At 46.8% G+C, this 17,180-nt stretch overlaps 1 protein-coding gene across 2 annotated transcripts in view; it reads left to right on the plus strand.

The window, feature by feature from the left end:
* The window catches only part of PRKCB (protein kinase C beta), a 375,680-nt gene that overhangs the window by 338,787 nt on the left and 19,713 nt on the right, over positions 1 to 17,180 (plus strand). For both annotated transcript variants that reach the window (XM_005697610.3, XM_013974872.2), the window contains exons 14-16: positions 2,355 to 2,435; positions 2,720 to 2,827; positions 8,833 to 8,973. In XM_005697610.3, the coding sequence (XP_005697667.2) occupies positions 2,355 to 2,435; positions 2,720 to 2,827; positions 8,833 to 8,973 (330 nt within the window). The remainder of the gene's footprint in view (positions 1 to 2,354; positions 2,436 to 2,719; positions 2,828 to 8,832; positions 8,974 to 17,180) is intronic.

The following is a 17,180-nucleotide window of genomic DNA, read 5'->3' on the forward strand; positions in this document are numbered from 1 at the left end:
GCATTGGAAACTCAAAGTCTTAACCACTGGATGGTCAGGGAAGTCCCTGGGGAGCTTTTAAAATGGGGATGGCCAGGCATCACCCTAGATGAATGGAATCAGAATCACTGCAGTATGGGCCCCCACATGTGTGGTTTTCAAAGATTCTTGGATGTTCCTAAAGCCCCAAGTTGTGTTACCGGAGAAACTGCCTCCTCGTCCAGCCCACAGCCTGCAGCCTGCTGGTGGGAGGAGTAAACTGCAGGTCAGGTTTCCCCCTGCTTTGCCAATAACTAACCCCCTCGCCTCTGGCAACTTCTTTCACCTCCCAGGCTCTATTTTCCTTTGTAAAAGGATTAACTTGTTAGGTTGTCATGAGGATCAAAAGAGACATGAAGTACTTTAAAAGTGTGAAAACACTTTCAATAAGTGTTCTCACAGAACGCTTTCCTTCATCCATTGCAGGCAGTTCTCCTCAGAGGACACTTGTGATTTCAGGGCAGATGCCAAGGTGGGAGATGGAGGTGGATAAACAGCCTTTATAGCCAAGCTTAATAGCCAAGCTTGCTCAGACACATTTGTTAAGTAAAACCAACTATCACTGAATTAGAGAACTTTTAAGTCATAGCTGACATTTTGAGGGCATAATATTTGAGAGGCACATATTTCTCTTTCATCCTATTAAAACTCTGTGACATAGATATTATTAGGAAACTGAGAGTTAGAGACATTAAGTACCGTCTCCTGGGGTCACAGGCTGGGTGACAACAGTTCCAGCTCTGGACTGTGTGGCCCTCAGTCCTCAACCCCTTAACCTTTGCTGTTTCACATTCCAATCCCCCCCCCGTTTTTGTTTTTTGAACTTTTTATTTTGTATTGGGGTATAGCCGATTAACAATGGTGTGATAGCTTCAGGTGAACAGCGAAGGGACTCAGCCGTACATATACATGTATCCATTCTCCCCCAAACTCCCCTCCCATCCAGGCTGCCACATGACATGGAGCAGAGTTCCTTGTGCTATCCAGTAGGTCCGTGTTGGTTATCCATTTAAAATATAACAGTGTGTACATATCGATCCCTAGCTCCTTAACTAATCCCTTTGATACATTTAGTTTTCACCCCTACATCCTAATGGGGGGCGCCCCTGGTGGCTCAGAGGTTACAGCGTCTGTCTCCAATGCCGGAGACCTGGGTTTGATCCCTGGGTCAGGAAGATCCCCTGGAGAAGGAAATGGCAACCCAGTCCAGTATTCTTGCCTGGTGAATCCCATGGACGGAGGAGCCTGGTAGGCTACAGTCCACGGGGTCACAAAGAGTCGGACACGACTGAGCTACTTCACTCACTCACTTCACTCACATCCTAATGGATGGTCACACAGCTGTTCTAGACCTCACCATGCTCTGGGAATTTGGTCATAAGTATGAAAACCTTTAAAACTAGATATACCATTTGATTCACCAGTTCTCCGCCTAGGAGTTTATCTCAAGGGAAGAAAATTGGACAGATGTCCACATATCTAATTGCATGGAGGAAACGTAATCAGTTGGGTATTGATGAAATAGATTTTGGTATATCTATCCAATGGAACATTATGCAGAGGTGAAAAAGCTGGTTATGTTGATGTACAGATATTAGCATGGAAATTCTAAATGAATAAAATGCTTTATTAAAGTATTTATGTAAAGTGCATTCATACACACACAGTTTAATATATATTAATAGAAAAAATCTAGAGGAAAATGGACCAAATATCAATCATAATGTCTCTCTTGATAAAAAACTGTTTTAATCATATTCTTGTAGTACATCTGTATTTTAAATAAATAATAATAACTGCTATTACATTTTTTAACTTAAAAATTTTTTAATTGGGGCCAAAAAAACACATCACCGTCTTAACCATTTCTAAGCATAGGGTTCAGTAGTCTTACGTAAGGTCATATTGTTGTGTAAATGCTATTACTTTTATCATGAGAAAGAAAGACAAGTTTTCTCCTTTAAAATGCTGTGCTGACTGTATTAAAATTAAAAATAACCGTACTAAGTGCTTTGAAAAGACAGTGTGACATACACAGATGCCTTCCCCGCCTGCAGGTATCTCTGTAAAGGATATCCATCTTCTTAAGGTAAAGAAATAGCTTCGGTGGACACTGGACTCCCTGTTCACTCCTTTAGACAGAGGCCCACATCTGGGACTGTGACGGCCAATTTAATCTTTCACAATGAGCGGGTGTCAGGAAAAGGAAGAACTCTTCCCCCCACCCCCGCCACCCCCCAGGGATGCGCCACTCTTATTGTAAGAGAAGCGCATATTCATTCTCAGCCACTGCAAGAACCTGCACATCTCCCTGACGGATGCCTTCTGTTTTCCAGATAATTGCTTATCAGCCCTATGGGAAGTCCGTGGATTGGTGGGCATTTGGCGTCCTGCTGTATGAAATGTTGGCTGGGCAGGTAATTGAATTTTAAGTGACTTGTAAGGAAAGTCCTCCCTCACCCCCAGCCCCGTGGTTTCTTTAAGAGAGAGTGTCAGCCGGATACCAGCTCACAGCTCTGACCCTCTGTGATTTCCATGACCTTGGGGTTACCCTCGTCTCATTTCCTTATCCTCTTCCTGGAAGCCCTGGGTGTGGCTTGGCTGTGGACCCCAGGGAGCTGGGCACGCTGGTTTGGGGCAGTTGGGCGGGGGATATAGTTCCTGCAGGACTCCTTCTCCCACCCTGTGCTCTGCTCCACAGGCACCGTTTGAAGGGGAGGATGAGGATGAACTCTTCCAGTCGATCATGGAACACAACGTGGCTTATCCGAAGTCCATGTCCAAAGAAGCTGTGGCCATCTGCAAAGGGGTGAGTGAGCCCCTTAAAGCTGGCAGCCAGGACCACCACCTACAGGGTTTCAGGGGTGCAGGTCGTGCCCTGCACAAGGATGCTGTGCCTGGGGCGGGGGAGGGGTAGTGGAGGTCAAACTCCACCCCTGGTCCACTGACCAACCTGTGAGCCTGGAACAGACCTGCTGCCTCCCAGAGGAAAGGGAGCTTTCTTCTAATTCACACCGAAGCACCATAGAGGCCTGCCTGCAACAGCATGTTGCTCCTGGCTGGGCTCCAGGCTCTAGGCCAACACAGGAAGGCTTATGGAATGAATGAGGTGGCGAGCCCAGAAACTTTGCCAAAAAGCTGGAACCTGGGGAAGGTACCCAAGAGGGGTACTGCATGACCGGTCAGCCTACTCAGCGCTAGGGCCTATGAGTTTAGTTAATAGTAAGAGCGTGTGACTTTTGTCCTAAGAAAATAATCACACTATTGAGTTTAAGGGATCCTCTAGATAAGTTGACCCAAATTGAGTGTCTCCCAACCGCCACTCACCCCCTAACCCACAAATGACTGAAAAGTTTGCAAGTTTGTACATTGTGATGTATGCAGATTTACCTGTGAACAAAGCAGGACACCTGTTTTGGGTAAGGATTGCTTGCTTTTGTTTTTTGTGTTTGGCCAGGACATGCTCACAATGACATGGGTGAATACCTGGAGACCAGTGGTCCTCCCCACTGGCACCATCAGGATGACCTGTGGTGCTTTTTCCAAAGGCACACACCTCAGTCTTCCCGCTAGAGACTGAGTTTGGCATCTATCTGTACTGTGAAAATGTCCCTGTGTTGCTTAAAAACCACTGCCTTTTAAGTACATTATTCAAATGTGGTAACTCTTCAGCTCTGTTGAAAGAAGGAAAGTAGTATTGTGAGACCCCAGAGAACAAGGCTCAGAGATGCTGCCTTTATGAAGTTTTCCTTCCCACCAGTCAGCAGTGCCAGGGTTAGAGCATGCCCACCTGTGTGTCTGCACAAACCAGGGCTGCTGGTTCTAGATCCTCATGGTGTTTGCAGATTTCTCATTACCCAACCCAACTCTGCCCTTCTTAACCCATCAGATGGCATGTGAGCTGGCCTGAGTGAAGGAAAGCTGAACTCAGGAGGTTTATAGCAGCTGGGTCAACCTCAATCTAGAAGCACCTTGTCGTGCCGCCTGAATTCCCACTCTCAGTGAATCACCTAAGCTTTGTGTCAGCTGCATAGGTTAGGATGCAAATATCCCTGGGGAAGACATATGTGAATTCATCTCAGTCCCTAACATCTCAAAATTTATAGTTTGAAAATAGTTTTTGAAGGTATGAGGCAGGAAGAGGGAAGAGGAGGTAGAGGGCGTGGAGAGGTTCATGTGCTTGCTTAGTCACTCAATCGTGTCCGTCTCTTTGTGAACCCCATGGACTGTAGCCCGCCAGGATTCTCTGTCCATGGGATTCTCCAGGCAAGAATACTGCAGTGGGTTGCCATGCCCTCCTCCAGGGGATCTTCCCAACCCAGGGATCAAACCCAGGTCTCCTACATTGCAGGCTGATTCTTTACCGTCTGAGCCACCAGGGAAGCCCAAGAATACTGGAGTGGGTAGCCTATCCTTTCTCCAGGGGATCTTCCTGGCCCAGGAATCAAACTGGGGTCTCCTGCATTGCAGATCAATTCTTTACCAGCTGAGCTGTTCATGAGGAGCTTAAAAGAGGCCCTTGGCAAAGAGAGGGCATAGAACAAGGCCAGGGCAAACCCCTACAGTCATCATACAGGATGGGGAGAGAGGGAGAGACTGTACTGGAAGCCAGTCTTTCCTTCAGATAAGAATGTGTCCTCTCCTCTCCTGATTTTTCTGGGCAGAAACCCGCATTTGAGTTCAAGTCTGAGCATTATTAAACCTATGACAGCCGGGAAGTTGTTCCACCTCATCTACAGATTGGAAACACGCGTATGGGACTGCCCATGTGATCAGGGTTCTCTGATCAGGAGATGAGTTACACAGGGTGGGGAGAGAGGGAGCTCTTAGTTTGTTAAATAGTTTCCAACGTTAGAGAATGGATGTGTAGACACAGGGAAGGAAGAGGGTGGGGTGAATTGGGAGATTAGGACTGACATATATCATCGCTACCATGTGTAAAACAGATAGCTAGCAGGAACCTGTTACAAAGCACCGGAAGCTCAGCTCAGTGCTCTGTGATGACCTAGATGGGGGTGGATGGGAGGGAGGTCCAAGAGGGAGGATATACGTCTCCATATAGCTGATTCTCTTCATTGTACAGCAGAAACTAACACAACTGTGTAAAGCAGTAATAGTCCAATAAAAACAAAGAAATAAAATCACTGGGGGGAAAAAAAAATGGCGACCTTTAAAGATCAGGGGATTTCCTCTAACATTCAGCTTTCCAGTTTCTTTTGAAAAATCTGATCTCTCCACGCTGGTCTGTCATTCCTGGAAGGTATCAGTCAGCTGTATTGGAAGCCGGTCTGTCCTTCAGATAAGAATGTGTCCTCTCCTCTCCTGATTTTTCTGGGCAGAAACCCGCATTTGAATTCAAGTCCGGGCATTATTAACCCCGTGACAGCCAGGAAGTTGTTCCACCTCATCTGCAGATTGGGGACACACGTATGGGACCGCACACAGGGTTCTCTGATCAGGAGATGAGTTAATACAAGGAACTCAGTGGAGAGTCTGTCACTCTGTTCCAAAATGGGTTATGAGTCCTGCTGTTGCTAACGCTGGCACTGCCATGTTACATGCTAACCTCCTCTTGATATTCGAGTTTGCATTCCCTGTGACTTGGGCTTTTAAAGTGGGGGATTTGGGAACTCAAGACTATTTGTACATTTCAACCCTTTCGCTTCCTAGATGCACAGTCTTGAACATATTACTTTGCATCTGTTGGGCTTCTGTTTCTTTATCGCTGAAGATGGAAAAATAATCCTCACTATACAGAATTTTGAATGAGTGTTAAATGATGAGGTAACAGAAGAGGAATCTCCTCGCATAGTGTTGGCACACAGTAGGTGCTCCATGCATGTTCAGGACTTTCCCCTTCACAGCCCTGCCTGCCTAGACAGCTGGGGTTCTAAGTGGGTCATGGAGAAAAGGGTTTTCCAGGTCAGCTGCATTCAGCTTCAGCTCCAATTAGCAGTTTCCCTGGTAGAGCAGATTTCTATTAATTTCAGACCCATAACCTTCAGGATTAGCGAGGGTGACTTTCTTACTATTGGGTTTGGGGACCTTTCTGAGTTGAGTTGGCTGAGGCCCGTGTGGGCTTTTTCTTCAAGGTTGATGCTCCAGAGAAGGAGTGATGCTCAAGTGAACAGCCAAATGCTTCCTCCTGAACCGTGGGCCCCAGGGGATGCGTCTGGGAGGTGATCAGAGATTGGAAGAGTGATTAAGTCCAGCTGTCTGCGTGGCTGGCTTCGGGCGCCGGAGCTCAGCGTGCAAGAGCTGAGCACAGCCTCGCATTAGTGCTGGGGTGTTTCTGCAGTGGTTTTCCTTCGCCTAGCATTCTCCTATTTACATGGAAAGTGAGCTAGGTTTTTGAAAAAAGTCTCATTCCATTTGAAAATGTCCTATTATCTAGGGGTCCCCAAGATCTATGCCCGGTGATCTGAAGTGGAGCTGATGTAATAATAATGAGGGTGAAGTGCACCATGAATGTAATCCTCTTGAATCACCCCCAAACCACGCCCCCACCCCAGTCTGAGGAAAGACATGTCTTCCTTTAAACTGGTCCCTGGCGCCAAAAAGGTTGGGGACTGCTGTTATCCATCCCATTAAAGACCCTATTTTCTACCATAAAAAAAGAGTTAGTATACAGTTTGCTTGGATCACCACACCCCCTTTGAATAAACTTAAAGCAGACAGAAGCCCCAGTTGGCCATACATTAAGGTGAAAACATAGGATGGAGCTTCAAGACTCTGGGTCAGGCTGATCTGTTCAAAGCGCAGCTCTGCTACTTAGCTGGGTGATCTCAGGCAGATGCCTGCTTCTCTGGACCCAGTGTCTTTATGTGGAAAATGAGGATAATAGTTTCTGAGGCCTTAATGTTGTGAAGATGAAAGAGTAACGGATAATAGCTGTGAGTCCGGCACTCAGGAAGTGCTCAGGACACGGAAGCTGTTAGTTTTTTATGTATACTTTTATTTACGTATGTATTTTTGGCTGTGCTGGGTCTTCGTCGCTGCCTGGGCTTCTCCCTAGTTGGGGGGAGTGGGGTTGCTCTCCCGTTGCAGTGCGCTGGCTTCTCGCTGCAGTGGCTTGTCTTGCTCTGGAGCGTGGCCTCTAGGTGCACGGGCTTCAGCAGTTATGACCCGTGGGCTCTGCAGTTGGGGTTCTCGGGCTCTACTACAGGCCCGGTAGTATCGGCACACAGGCTCAGTTGCTCCGCAGCACGTGTGATCTTCCCAGACCAGGGATTGAACCTGCATGTCCTGCACTGACTGCAGATTCTTTACCACTGAGCCACCGGGGAAACCCCAGAAGCTGTTGTGGATAGGATTGCGGATTGTGCTAACCAAGGCCTCGTAACCTTTTCTTTCCTCCCATTCTAACCCTACACAAAAGTCAAGATTTGGCCCGATTTCCTTACCCTCCCTAACCTTTTCCTGACCAAGCGAGACCACAGATCATCCCTGGGGAGCCACATGGAATCTATGTCTCTAAATGTCCAAGTTTTAGAGGTCAGCAGAAGTGAGATCCAATCCCAGCTCTGCCATCTACTGTCTCTGTGAGTCCTTGCCAGTTGCTTAACCCTCTGAGTGTCAATTGCCTTGTCACTCAGGTGGGGAAAAATTAAAACACCCAACTCATGGGGTCATTGTGAGACTCGGGTAAGACTAGGCATAAAATTTATAAAGAAGTCGCTTAGAAACAGAAGTGCAGGGTTATTTTTCCCCTAGAAGATAATGCATGTGTGGGAAGTATGTGCTTCTGTGTGTGGGGGTGTAGGAGGGTAGTTTCTGATGACAGATTATCTGTAGCAAGAATCAGGCTGAGCTGAAAGTCCAACAGAGTAGGTGTGAATTGCTGAATTCATCCCTTCCCCCCATAATCCTCAAGCCCTGGGCAAAAGCCTGAGGAGTCTGACGTCATGGGCTTCTTGGTGTCAAGTCGACTCCAGGAAGCTTCATGGTCTTGTATGTTTCAATCGTTTTGCTTCTTCTTTTGATGGCCTCTTGCTGATCTTTCTTTTTTAAAAAATTAATCATCAACTCCTCCGTCTTGACTCTCCGTGCATTTGCTTAAGTCTTGAGATCAGAGATATTTTCCTGCTGCTTTGGACTCATTTACAAGAGGGAGCCTGTCTGGTTTCATCTTGGAGCATCTATTCATCTCGTTATTTAGCTCTGGCTCAGAGACCCAAAGATGGAGGGTTTTGATAATTAAGTAATTTAAATGGGACACCAAAGAAACCTCAGCGGAGTTTAGTGTAATGTATGATACAAGGGAAATGAGCTGGGCTAGGTTTTGACTATTTAATGAGCTTTCGGAAAGTAATTACTTGAAACTTGGGTCCATTTGACTAATATTTTTTCTTCTGTCCTGTCATTTTCACAAGCGCTTTACTGAGAAATGCAAATATTATCTGAATGAACGTGCCCTTTGCTTTGGTCAAACTCCCGTTTCCTTGTGGTAGCAGGAAGAGAATTTGAAGATATTGAAACTGTTCTCATTAAATGCATCAGTAATTGCATAGAAGTCATTCTTAAGTCAAAATGCACCATGTGATATTTCTGACTTAAGTTCAGGGCCATGGTCAGGCTGAAGTGTGATTAACTGTAAGGGACTTTGCTCTGGGACTGGGAGCAGCACACACTACTGTTGGGTCCTCCTATTGGAAAGACCTGGCTGGAAAATTACTGCTGGGATGAAAAGCCAAAAATAAAGATTCAGTTGGGAGTCTTCTTTGTGCTGTCTTCCCTCATTCATAGGAGCGACCGTTTCTGAGAGCCCACATTCCCTCTTCTGAAATTCATTCTACATTTCTCTTTCTCTTGAAGCTGATGACCAAACACCCAGGCAAACGTCTGGGTTGTGGACCTGAAGGTGAACGTGACATCAAAGAGCATGCGTTTTTCCGGTATATTGACTGGGAGAAACTTGAACGCAAAGAGATTCAGCCCCCATATAAGCCGAAAGCCGTAAGTAAACTGTTCTCTAAAGGCGGTTGGGTCCACATCATAATGTTTTTTGGGTCCACGTCGTAACAGGCTCTTTTCCTCTCTCTGATGTGTGCGCCCGTGGTGCCCTCTGAGGGGTGGACCTCGATGAACATGTCTATAAGTGTTCATATTTATACTCAAAGGCAGCAGGTACAAAAATGGAGATTTCCACCCACACAGCCTTGATACATGCAGGAAAGACCATGGATGTTGTGTTTTTGTTTTATTGATTGAATTATTGTAACCGTCTGAGCTGGCAGCTTTGGGGGAAAGGTTTTTGGGTGAGCCGAGTCAGATCCATTTTTGGACTGTGATAAAGAATCTAATTTTGCCCTCGGTCTTTCCTTGGTTCGACTGTGTCATTTTCTCTTCAAACTGACATTGAAAAGGTCATGTTGTTTATCTCAACAGTATTTAAATTTAATTCTGAAATATATACTCCATCTGAGTCAGTAAAGAAGACAGAACGCCCAGCCAGCTCCCACCCAAGGCGAACCAGAATGAAGCAGAGCCTGGCATGCTCATAAAGCCCTCCTGGAGGCTCTGGGTGTGGATATGGCTCTCGGGGAATTGTTGTAAGAGTGAAAGTCTCACATTTCCCAAGGTGGTGTGCACGCAGGAGCACTTCCATCCCCAAGGACTGGGCAGAGAGAAGGAGTTTTCTCCTGGATTAATCAGGACCGTGATTCTACCGGAAAGATATTTCTTTGTTAAAGTACAGGGGAGACTTGGTGACCTTTTTATGGGTTGTAACTGCTGGCTAAGGCTGAAAAGTAGTAAGGCTGAACATAAACTTTGTTATCGAAACCAAAAGTCATGAGGATCTCAGATGTGAACAATGATAGTGAAAGCGATGCTTGTTTTGATATTATTAATTTCATGACCACTTACACTGGCCATATTAAGTAGTTCACACGTAGCATCTGAGCAAATCCTCAAAACAAAATATTACGCAGGTGCTGTTATCCCACGTCATGGAAGAAGAAATGGAAGCTCATAAAAGTTGAGTGCTCTCTCCAAGTCCATTCAGCCAGTGTGTGAGGAAGTGAGGATTCGGAGAGTCTGACTCCATTAGAGGCAATACCAGGATGCCCCGGGGCAAAGGACATATAGTTTAAGGAAGCCTCCCAGGTGCTTCTCACATCTCCCAGCCCTGCACACCCCAAATGATTAGATTCACAGAATCCCTGATGAGTCCTGTTTCTCTCTGGACAACTCCTGGTGCTCAGTCTTGGGGTCCTTTAGAGGCAGCGAGTTCCACACTGTGATCCTTCTGATTGTTGCCAGTATGTATAGCGATACCAAATCAGCCTCGTCAGAACCTCCGTCACTGAGTCCTGTTCTGTCAACCAGAGCCTCTTTCTCTGATACTCCGGAAACCTGCAATTTCTGGGCTCAACACGCCCCTTGTCCACCTGTAAGCATGTCCCATATGACATCACCTGTTGTCCTCCAGGTTAGCAACATCCATCTTGAAATGCAGACACAGAGTTGAGCACAGTATTCCTAATCGTGTCTGACCCTCATGAATACAGTGGGTCCAATAAACCATCTCTTGATTGCTTTACATCTGGAGAACTTGGACGAGTCGTTTCCCCTCTCTGCTCTCTGTTGCATCGTCTGTAATACAGGGATGGCAACAGTTTCTCTATCGGGGGAGGGTCATGGTGCATAAAGCACTCAGTACCTGACTGGTACACAGTAGGCACTCTGGGAGAGTTGATTTTTGTTAGCGACATGTCACCTGTTGGTCAGTGTCTCGGGTGCAGGGTCTTGGAAGGGGCAGAGCAGTGTAGGGTCCTGCTGATGCTAGTCCCTGAGATAATGCCCATGTGTGCACTTGGGGTTCATGTGTACACCTGCGTGTCATAGGCAGTATCATCATTTTTATTATATATATATAAGAAAAGATCAATAAGCAATCTGGAAGACAAGAGTGGGTTCTCCAGTCAGGAAACTGGGAACTTGAGGGGGCACGCACACCTGTTTGGGTTTTGCAGGGCTATTCATGAGGTCTCAATATGCAGATCAGCCTCCCTCCACTTGGCTAGAGGAGAGATGTATATGCCCCCATCCCCACCAGAATTGAACCACTGACATTTGAGGTTCTTTCCTTGCTTGGAGAGCAGTGGTTTTCAAAGAGTGGAACCCAGACCAGCAGTATCACCTGGAAACTTTAGGAATGAAATTCTCAGGCTCCTACCCCAGACCTCCTGAGTTAGAAACCGTGCCGTGGGGCTCTCAAGGGGAATCTGATAAATGCTCCAGTCTAGGACTTACTGCTGTGGAGTTCATGGTCAAAAGCTCTTGCAGGGAAGCTAGATAGAGGCTGAAGAAACGTGGCAGGGAGAGAAATCTCTTTAAGGGGAAGACAATGGTTTTTACACAGTCTGAGTGAGGAGGGGTGCCTTCCAGGAACAGGTCACAGACTCAGATGGCTACAGAGGCCAAGCAGGTAATGTCAGTGAGGGAGGAGGGCGTGGTTTAAAAAGGGGCAGATGCGGGAGCTGGTGGTTCTCAAAGTTCAACAGGTGGGTGTTCATCTCCAGCTGACCAATTGGAGGGTCCTGTGGATCATCACTGATTATTATTTTCTTTTTATCTTATTCATGGAAGTAAGAGTGGTCTTTCCCTGGGGACCTTCTATGAGGCAGGCATGGGGCCAGCCAGGTCAGTCCTATGGGAGATGCAGGCTCTGCACCTCTGGCGTCCTCCTCAGGACTTTTGTATGAAATCTCACTATTTTAAAAAAACATGTCAGCAACAACATTTTAAAAATTAAACACAACTCAAGTCAAATAAAACACCCATGAACCATACGTGGCTGTCAGTTTATAACCTCTAGGGTAGCAATCTTGCAGAGTCTGGTTGATGTTTAGCTGGGTCCCATAAGCGCTGGTTACTCACAAGCAGAGTCCACTTTGGCTGGTCAAATACTTTGAATATTTACCCTGGCCCACAGAGGGTGCTCAGGAAAAATGAGCTGTTCTTATCATTGATAACACAAAATGGTTACAACAGCTAGTGATGATCCGTAGGATCCTTCAACGGTCCTGTACTGGATAGGGTTTCCAACCAGCTGATGTCTTGAAATGTTTCTGTGGTTTAACAATGACCTTCAAAGTACAGTGATTGGACTGGGCTATAGACTTCAAGATGTACTACCATCACTTCTAAGGAGACAAGACACTGAAGCTGCAGTCCATGAGGTTGCGAAGAGTCGGACACGACTGAGCGATTTCACTTTCACTTTTCACTTTCATGCATTGGAGAAGGAAATGGCAGCCCACTCCAGTGTTCTTGCCTAGAGAATTCCAGGGACGGGGGAGCCTGGTGGGCTGCCGTCTATGGGGTCGCACAGAGTTGGACACGACTGAGGCGACTTAGCAGCAGCAGCAGCAGGGTAAATTCAAAATAAACATAATAATGTATATACTAGACTTCTCTGGTAGCTCAGCTGGTAAAGAATCCGCCAGAAATACAGGAGACTCCAGTTCGATTCCTGAGTCAGGAAGATCCCCTGGAGAAAGAATAGGCTACCCACTCCAGTGTTCTTGAGCTTCTCTTGTGGCTTAGTTGGTGAAGAATCTGCCTGCAATGTGGGAGACCGTGGTTCGATTTCTGGGTCGGGAAGATCCCCTGGAGAACGGATGGGCTATCTACTCCAGTATTCTTGGGCTTTCCTGGTGGCTCAGACAATAAAGAATTGACCTGCAATTCAGGAGACCTGGGTTTGATCCCTGGGTTAGGAAGATCCCCTGGAGGAGGGCATGACAACCCACTCTAGTATTCTTGCCTGGAGAATCCCCATGGACAGAGGAGCCTGGTGGGCTACAGTCCATGGGGTCACAAAGAGTCGGACATGTCTGAGCAACTAAGCACAACACAGCACAATGTATATACATCACACACTCATTCGATTCAACTTGAGTATGTGCCTTTCACAAAGCAGTTGCCAGCCCTAGAGCCCCCAGCCCCCACCTGAGGATTTCACATTTTCCCTTTCCCCACCCTTTCTGAAAGGCCCTGGTGAGTGTGTGCAGAGTTCCATGCGCTTCTCAGGATATTGAAAGGCGTGCATGTATCTGTCAGTGTTCCTGACTCATGCATGCTATTAAATAGAGTGCAGCAAGAGAAAGAAAAACCACGGGGCAATAACAGAGGATTATAGTCAAACACCAGTGAAGGGTGCTATTATTGAAGGTTCATTAAAATAATTTTACATGGATTTTTAAAGTTGTTCTCAGTGCATCTTTTATTGTGGCAGGAGCTGTTCGCATAGTATCATTGGAAACTACTGAAATACACTGGCTTCATGTGTTGTTTCAGGGTGCAAGAGTAATTTTTTTTAATGTCCCTCCGATTGTGTCATTCTCTTGCTTAAACCTCGCCTCTCCAACCCCCTCCCTCCCGACCCCGCTCCATCAGTGGCTCTCTGCCCACCCCTGGGATAGTGTCTATTGTTCCTCAGCATATATGGCTTTTAGGGTCTTCCTTGAACCAACCTCTACTGCCTCCCCAGGCTCCTAATGTCAAGAACTGGCATTGCTGAGTGTCGTTCAGCTCCTCAAACTCAAAGTACCTTCCTTCCCTTCCTGGCTCTGCCCATGCAGAGCCAGCCACCTGGGAACCCCAGAGCCGTCCCATGCTCCCTCCCTCCCTAACCCTCCTGGTACCTTACTCTTTCCTCCTCATCAAATCAGTAAACTGTCACCCACTCAGGGAAGCTCTTGTCAATTGCCGAGTAGGGATCATCTGCTAAAGTCCTATCAACAAACTCATCACACTTTGTCGTAATTGTTCAGTGTAAGGTCTGTCTTTCTGGCGAGACCAAAAGACTGTCTTTTTCAGTGTTGGATCCCAGTGCTTAGCATAAGGTTGAACACATAACAGGTGCTTAATAATTTTTTTACTGAATAAATGAATGATTCAATGAAAGGCTGTCAAATAAGATGTTGCAGTGCACTGTGCTGAGGAACATACTGGATTTTTTAGGGATATTTATTAGAGCACAGAAGGGGTTTTTCTCATGCCCAGCAGTGAAGCTCAAATAAATTGGTTGTTGTGTAAGTTACCCTATTTATGAAGGGCTATAATTTGGGTACTGAATTGTATCTGTCATAGCATCATTTGGCTGTGTGATGAAAGAACTGATGATGCAATGCATGAATTGTTACACTTTGGAAGGGGAGGGCTGTGACTCCCACAGCCTGTCATTGCCCAGCCAATGGTACAGGCGCCATGATGTAGCCCAGCAGAGCTTGTTAAACGTTAATGTGTGCACAGAGTCTCTTGGACATATGATTAAAATGTGGGTTCTGATTCAGCCAGTCTACAACAGGGCCTGAGATGCTGCAGTTCTATGATGCTCCCAGATGAGATACTGCCACTGCACCACGGCATAGCAGGGGCTAGGACAGGGTTGTGTGGGGTACGACCAGCCAGTGAGTTGACTGGTAGATCCTGTTGTAATTGGTGTGCCATGTAGCGTGGTGAAGGCTGTGCTGAAGGGGTGTATAAGCTTTAGTACAGAATGTTCTTTGTATGTGACTTGGGATGCCCATCAGGGTCTTCTGGGTCAGTGTGTGGTGAGTGGAAGCTGCTGGTTTGTGGGTGAAGGGCAGAGTATGTGACTGGGTGTGTCGTGGGGCAGTGGGTTGAGAAGCCGTGTGATCTGGTTCTGTCCTCTAGTGGGGGTGTTATGGGTCACGCATTCATCACCTGTTTATTGAGGTTAGGTGCTCTTCTGGGTCATAGAGACACAACAGTAAAAATAATAAAAATCTCTGCCCTTGTGGAACTTAATCTTCTAGAGGGAGTGGGCAAATAATAAACATAGAAATCAGTGGGTATGTTTGTTAGAAGTTGATCAGCGTTATGGAGGGGTGGGGACTTGGAGAGCTGGGTCACAGAGAGGTCCGTTTTAGTTTCTCTATTTATTTATTTGGCTGCATCGTGTCTTAGTTGTGGGACTAGGGCTCAGTAGTTGTAGTATGTGGGCTCCTCAGTTGCTCGAGATGTATGGGATCTTAGTTCCCTGACCTGGGATCAAACCCTCATCCCCTGCATTGCAAGGCGGATTCCTAACCACTGGACCACCAGGGAAGTCCCTGAGAGGTCAGTTTTAAATGGGGTCATTGGAAAGTCTCACTGAGAAAGTGACATTTCAGAAAAGATGGGAAGAAGGTGAGGGAGGGAGAGAGGCATGTGTATATCTGGGGGTGAAAGTGGTTTGGTAGTATTAACATGTGCAAAGGCCCTGAGGCAGGTGTAAAGGCCCTGAGGCAGGAGCTTGCCTGGCACATTTAGGAAGGAGCAGAGAGTCCAGGTGGCTGAGCGGAGCAGGCGAGGGAGAGAGTAAATGGAGATGAGATCAGAGAGGCCATGGGAGGGGCAGGTGGTGCAGGCCGTTGTAGAATCTTTGACTTTTACTCCAACTAAGATGGGCAGAGAAATAGCTTGATCTGACTGTTGTGGGGACAGAGGTAGGTTGCTGATCCAGGTGAGAGGTGCTCAACACGTGGACAGGATGACGTTCTAGCCTCCAAGTTGAGTTCATCTTGGCTTCCTCAGTCCCTCCCCAGTTCCTTGCACCTGGTGGGTGCTCAGTAATTATCCCAGGGGCATGAAGGAATGGCTGAAGAAGACTCTGGACTACCTGCATAATTGCCCTCAGGTATAAAGTGATGGCTGAGTGTTGGGCCTGGTGAGAAGTAGGGTGAACTGATGAAATGGATAGTCATGGAAGCTTCTGGAGTCTAGCGTGCCAGCTTGAGGGCATAGAGCAGGGCATGGTTATCCAGCGGATTATACTTCTGGTCCGTGTGAATGACGTCATGACATGGAACACTCCGTGTGCCAAGGTCTATAACCAGAAGTTCCCACTGGGTGATCAGCCCGGAGTTTGGCTGTGCTGTAGTGGAGGGTGCATTGAGACCACTCTGGTGATGAGCATGTTTTTTTGGAGAATTTGTAGTATGAGGTGCTGTAGTCTCACGGATGTTAGCAAGATAGGCTAGCATGTGCATGTTACTTGATCATTCATGTCCGACTCTTTGCGATCCCACGGCCTGTAGCCAGCCAGGCTTCTCTGTCCATGGGATTCTCCTGGCAAGAACACTGGAGTGGGTTGCCATTTCCTTCTCCAGGGGATCTTCCCAACCCAGAAATGAAACCCAGGTCTCCTGCATTGTAGGCAGATCCTTTACTGTTTGAGCTACCAGAGAAACCCAGGCTAGCATCAAGTCTTTAAATCAAAATGCCCCAGTGAGTGAAGTCCACTGGTGTCCGTGACACCTCATGCAGGGCTCACTGTGAAAATAAGGGAGGGACCCTGACCTTGGGCTCGAGGCTCCAGCTGCCCCATGGAGGCAGTCCTTGGATCAACTTACCCAACAGGCAATGCAGCAAATTGAAGAAGGAGAGTAAAGTATTAATAACAGGGCAATAAGGATGTCCTGTTTTGTTACAGTCCAGAGAGCCTTCATCGCTAGGGTGTGTACAGCCATCTGCCCACTAGTAAATGTGGCTCTATTCTTGTTCTGATATATCTGATCATCGGTTCACTCTGGGCAGGAGTTGAGTACATCTGGGCGGGACATAGACATTAAGAAGAACCCTTTTCCTACATCCTTTCATCCCAGCTGGCCATTGGTTACTATCTAAATGTGATCAGCCTGCTCACCCCTCCTTCCTTCCTTCCCTCCCAGCCTCGGTGTCAGGCTCTCAGACTCCAACCCCCCACATACAACAGGCTGATGCCAATCATTTCTGCTCTGGTTACCTCTTCTCCAGTCTCATCACTTTTTGTAAAGCCCTGTAGAATTTTGAGGCATCTGCATATCTGGAAAGTCTTGGAATCTTGCAAACTAAAAAGCAAACAGAAAAACCCAACAGAGCCCCTTGTCCCCCATTGTATTTTATTGAGCCTTTCGTTTAATATTGTTTCCAAAATACCACATAGGTTACTTACTGGATCACATACTGTTACTCGCATCTTCTGGGCGTCTAAATGCCGAACTGCTTCAGAGACTCAGTCGTGCTCACAGGACTTGGTTTCTTAGTAATTCTGTCATCTGAAAACACTGTTTATGTAGCTGAGGTCAAAAGCGTCAAGCACTGCTTTAATGAGCTGCAATTCTGTTCATGTGACATTCTCCTCCAAAGCCAATTGCCCTTTATACCGT

Source organism: Capra hircus, chromosome 25 (genome assembly GCF_001704415.2).
Source record: "Capra hircus breed San Clemente chromosome 25, ASM170441v1, whole genome shotgun sequence".
Taxonomy (NCBI): Eukaryota; Metazoa; Chordata; class Mammalia; order Artiodactyla; family Bovidae; genus Capra; species Capra hircus.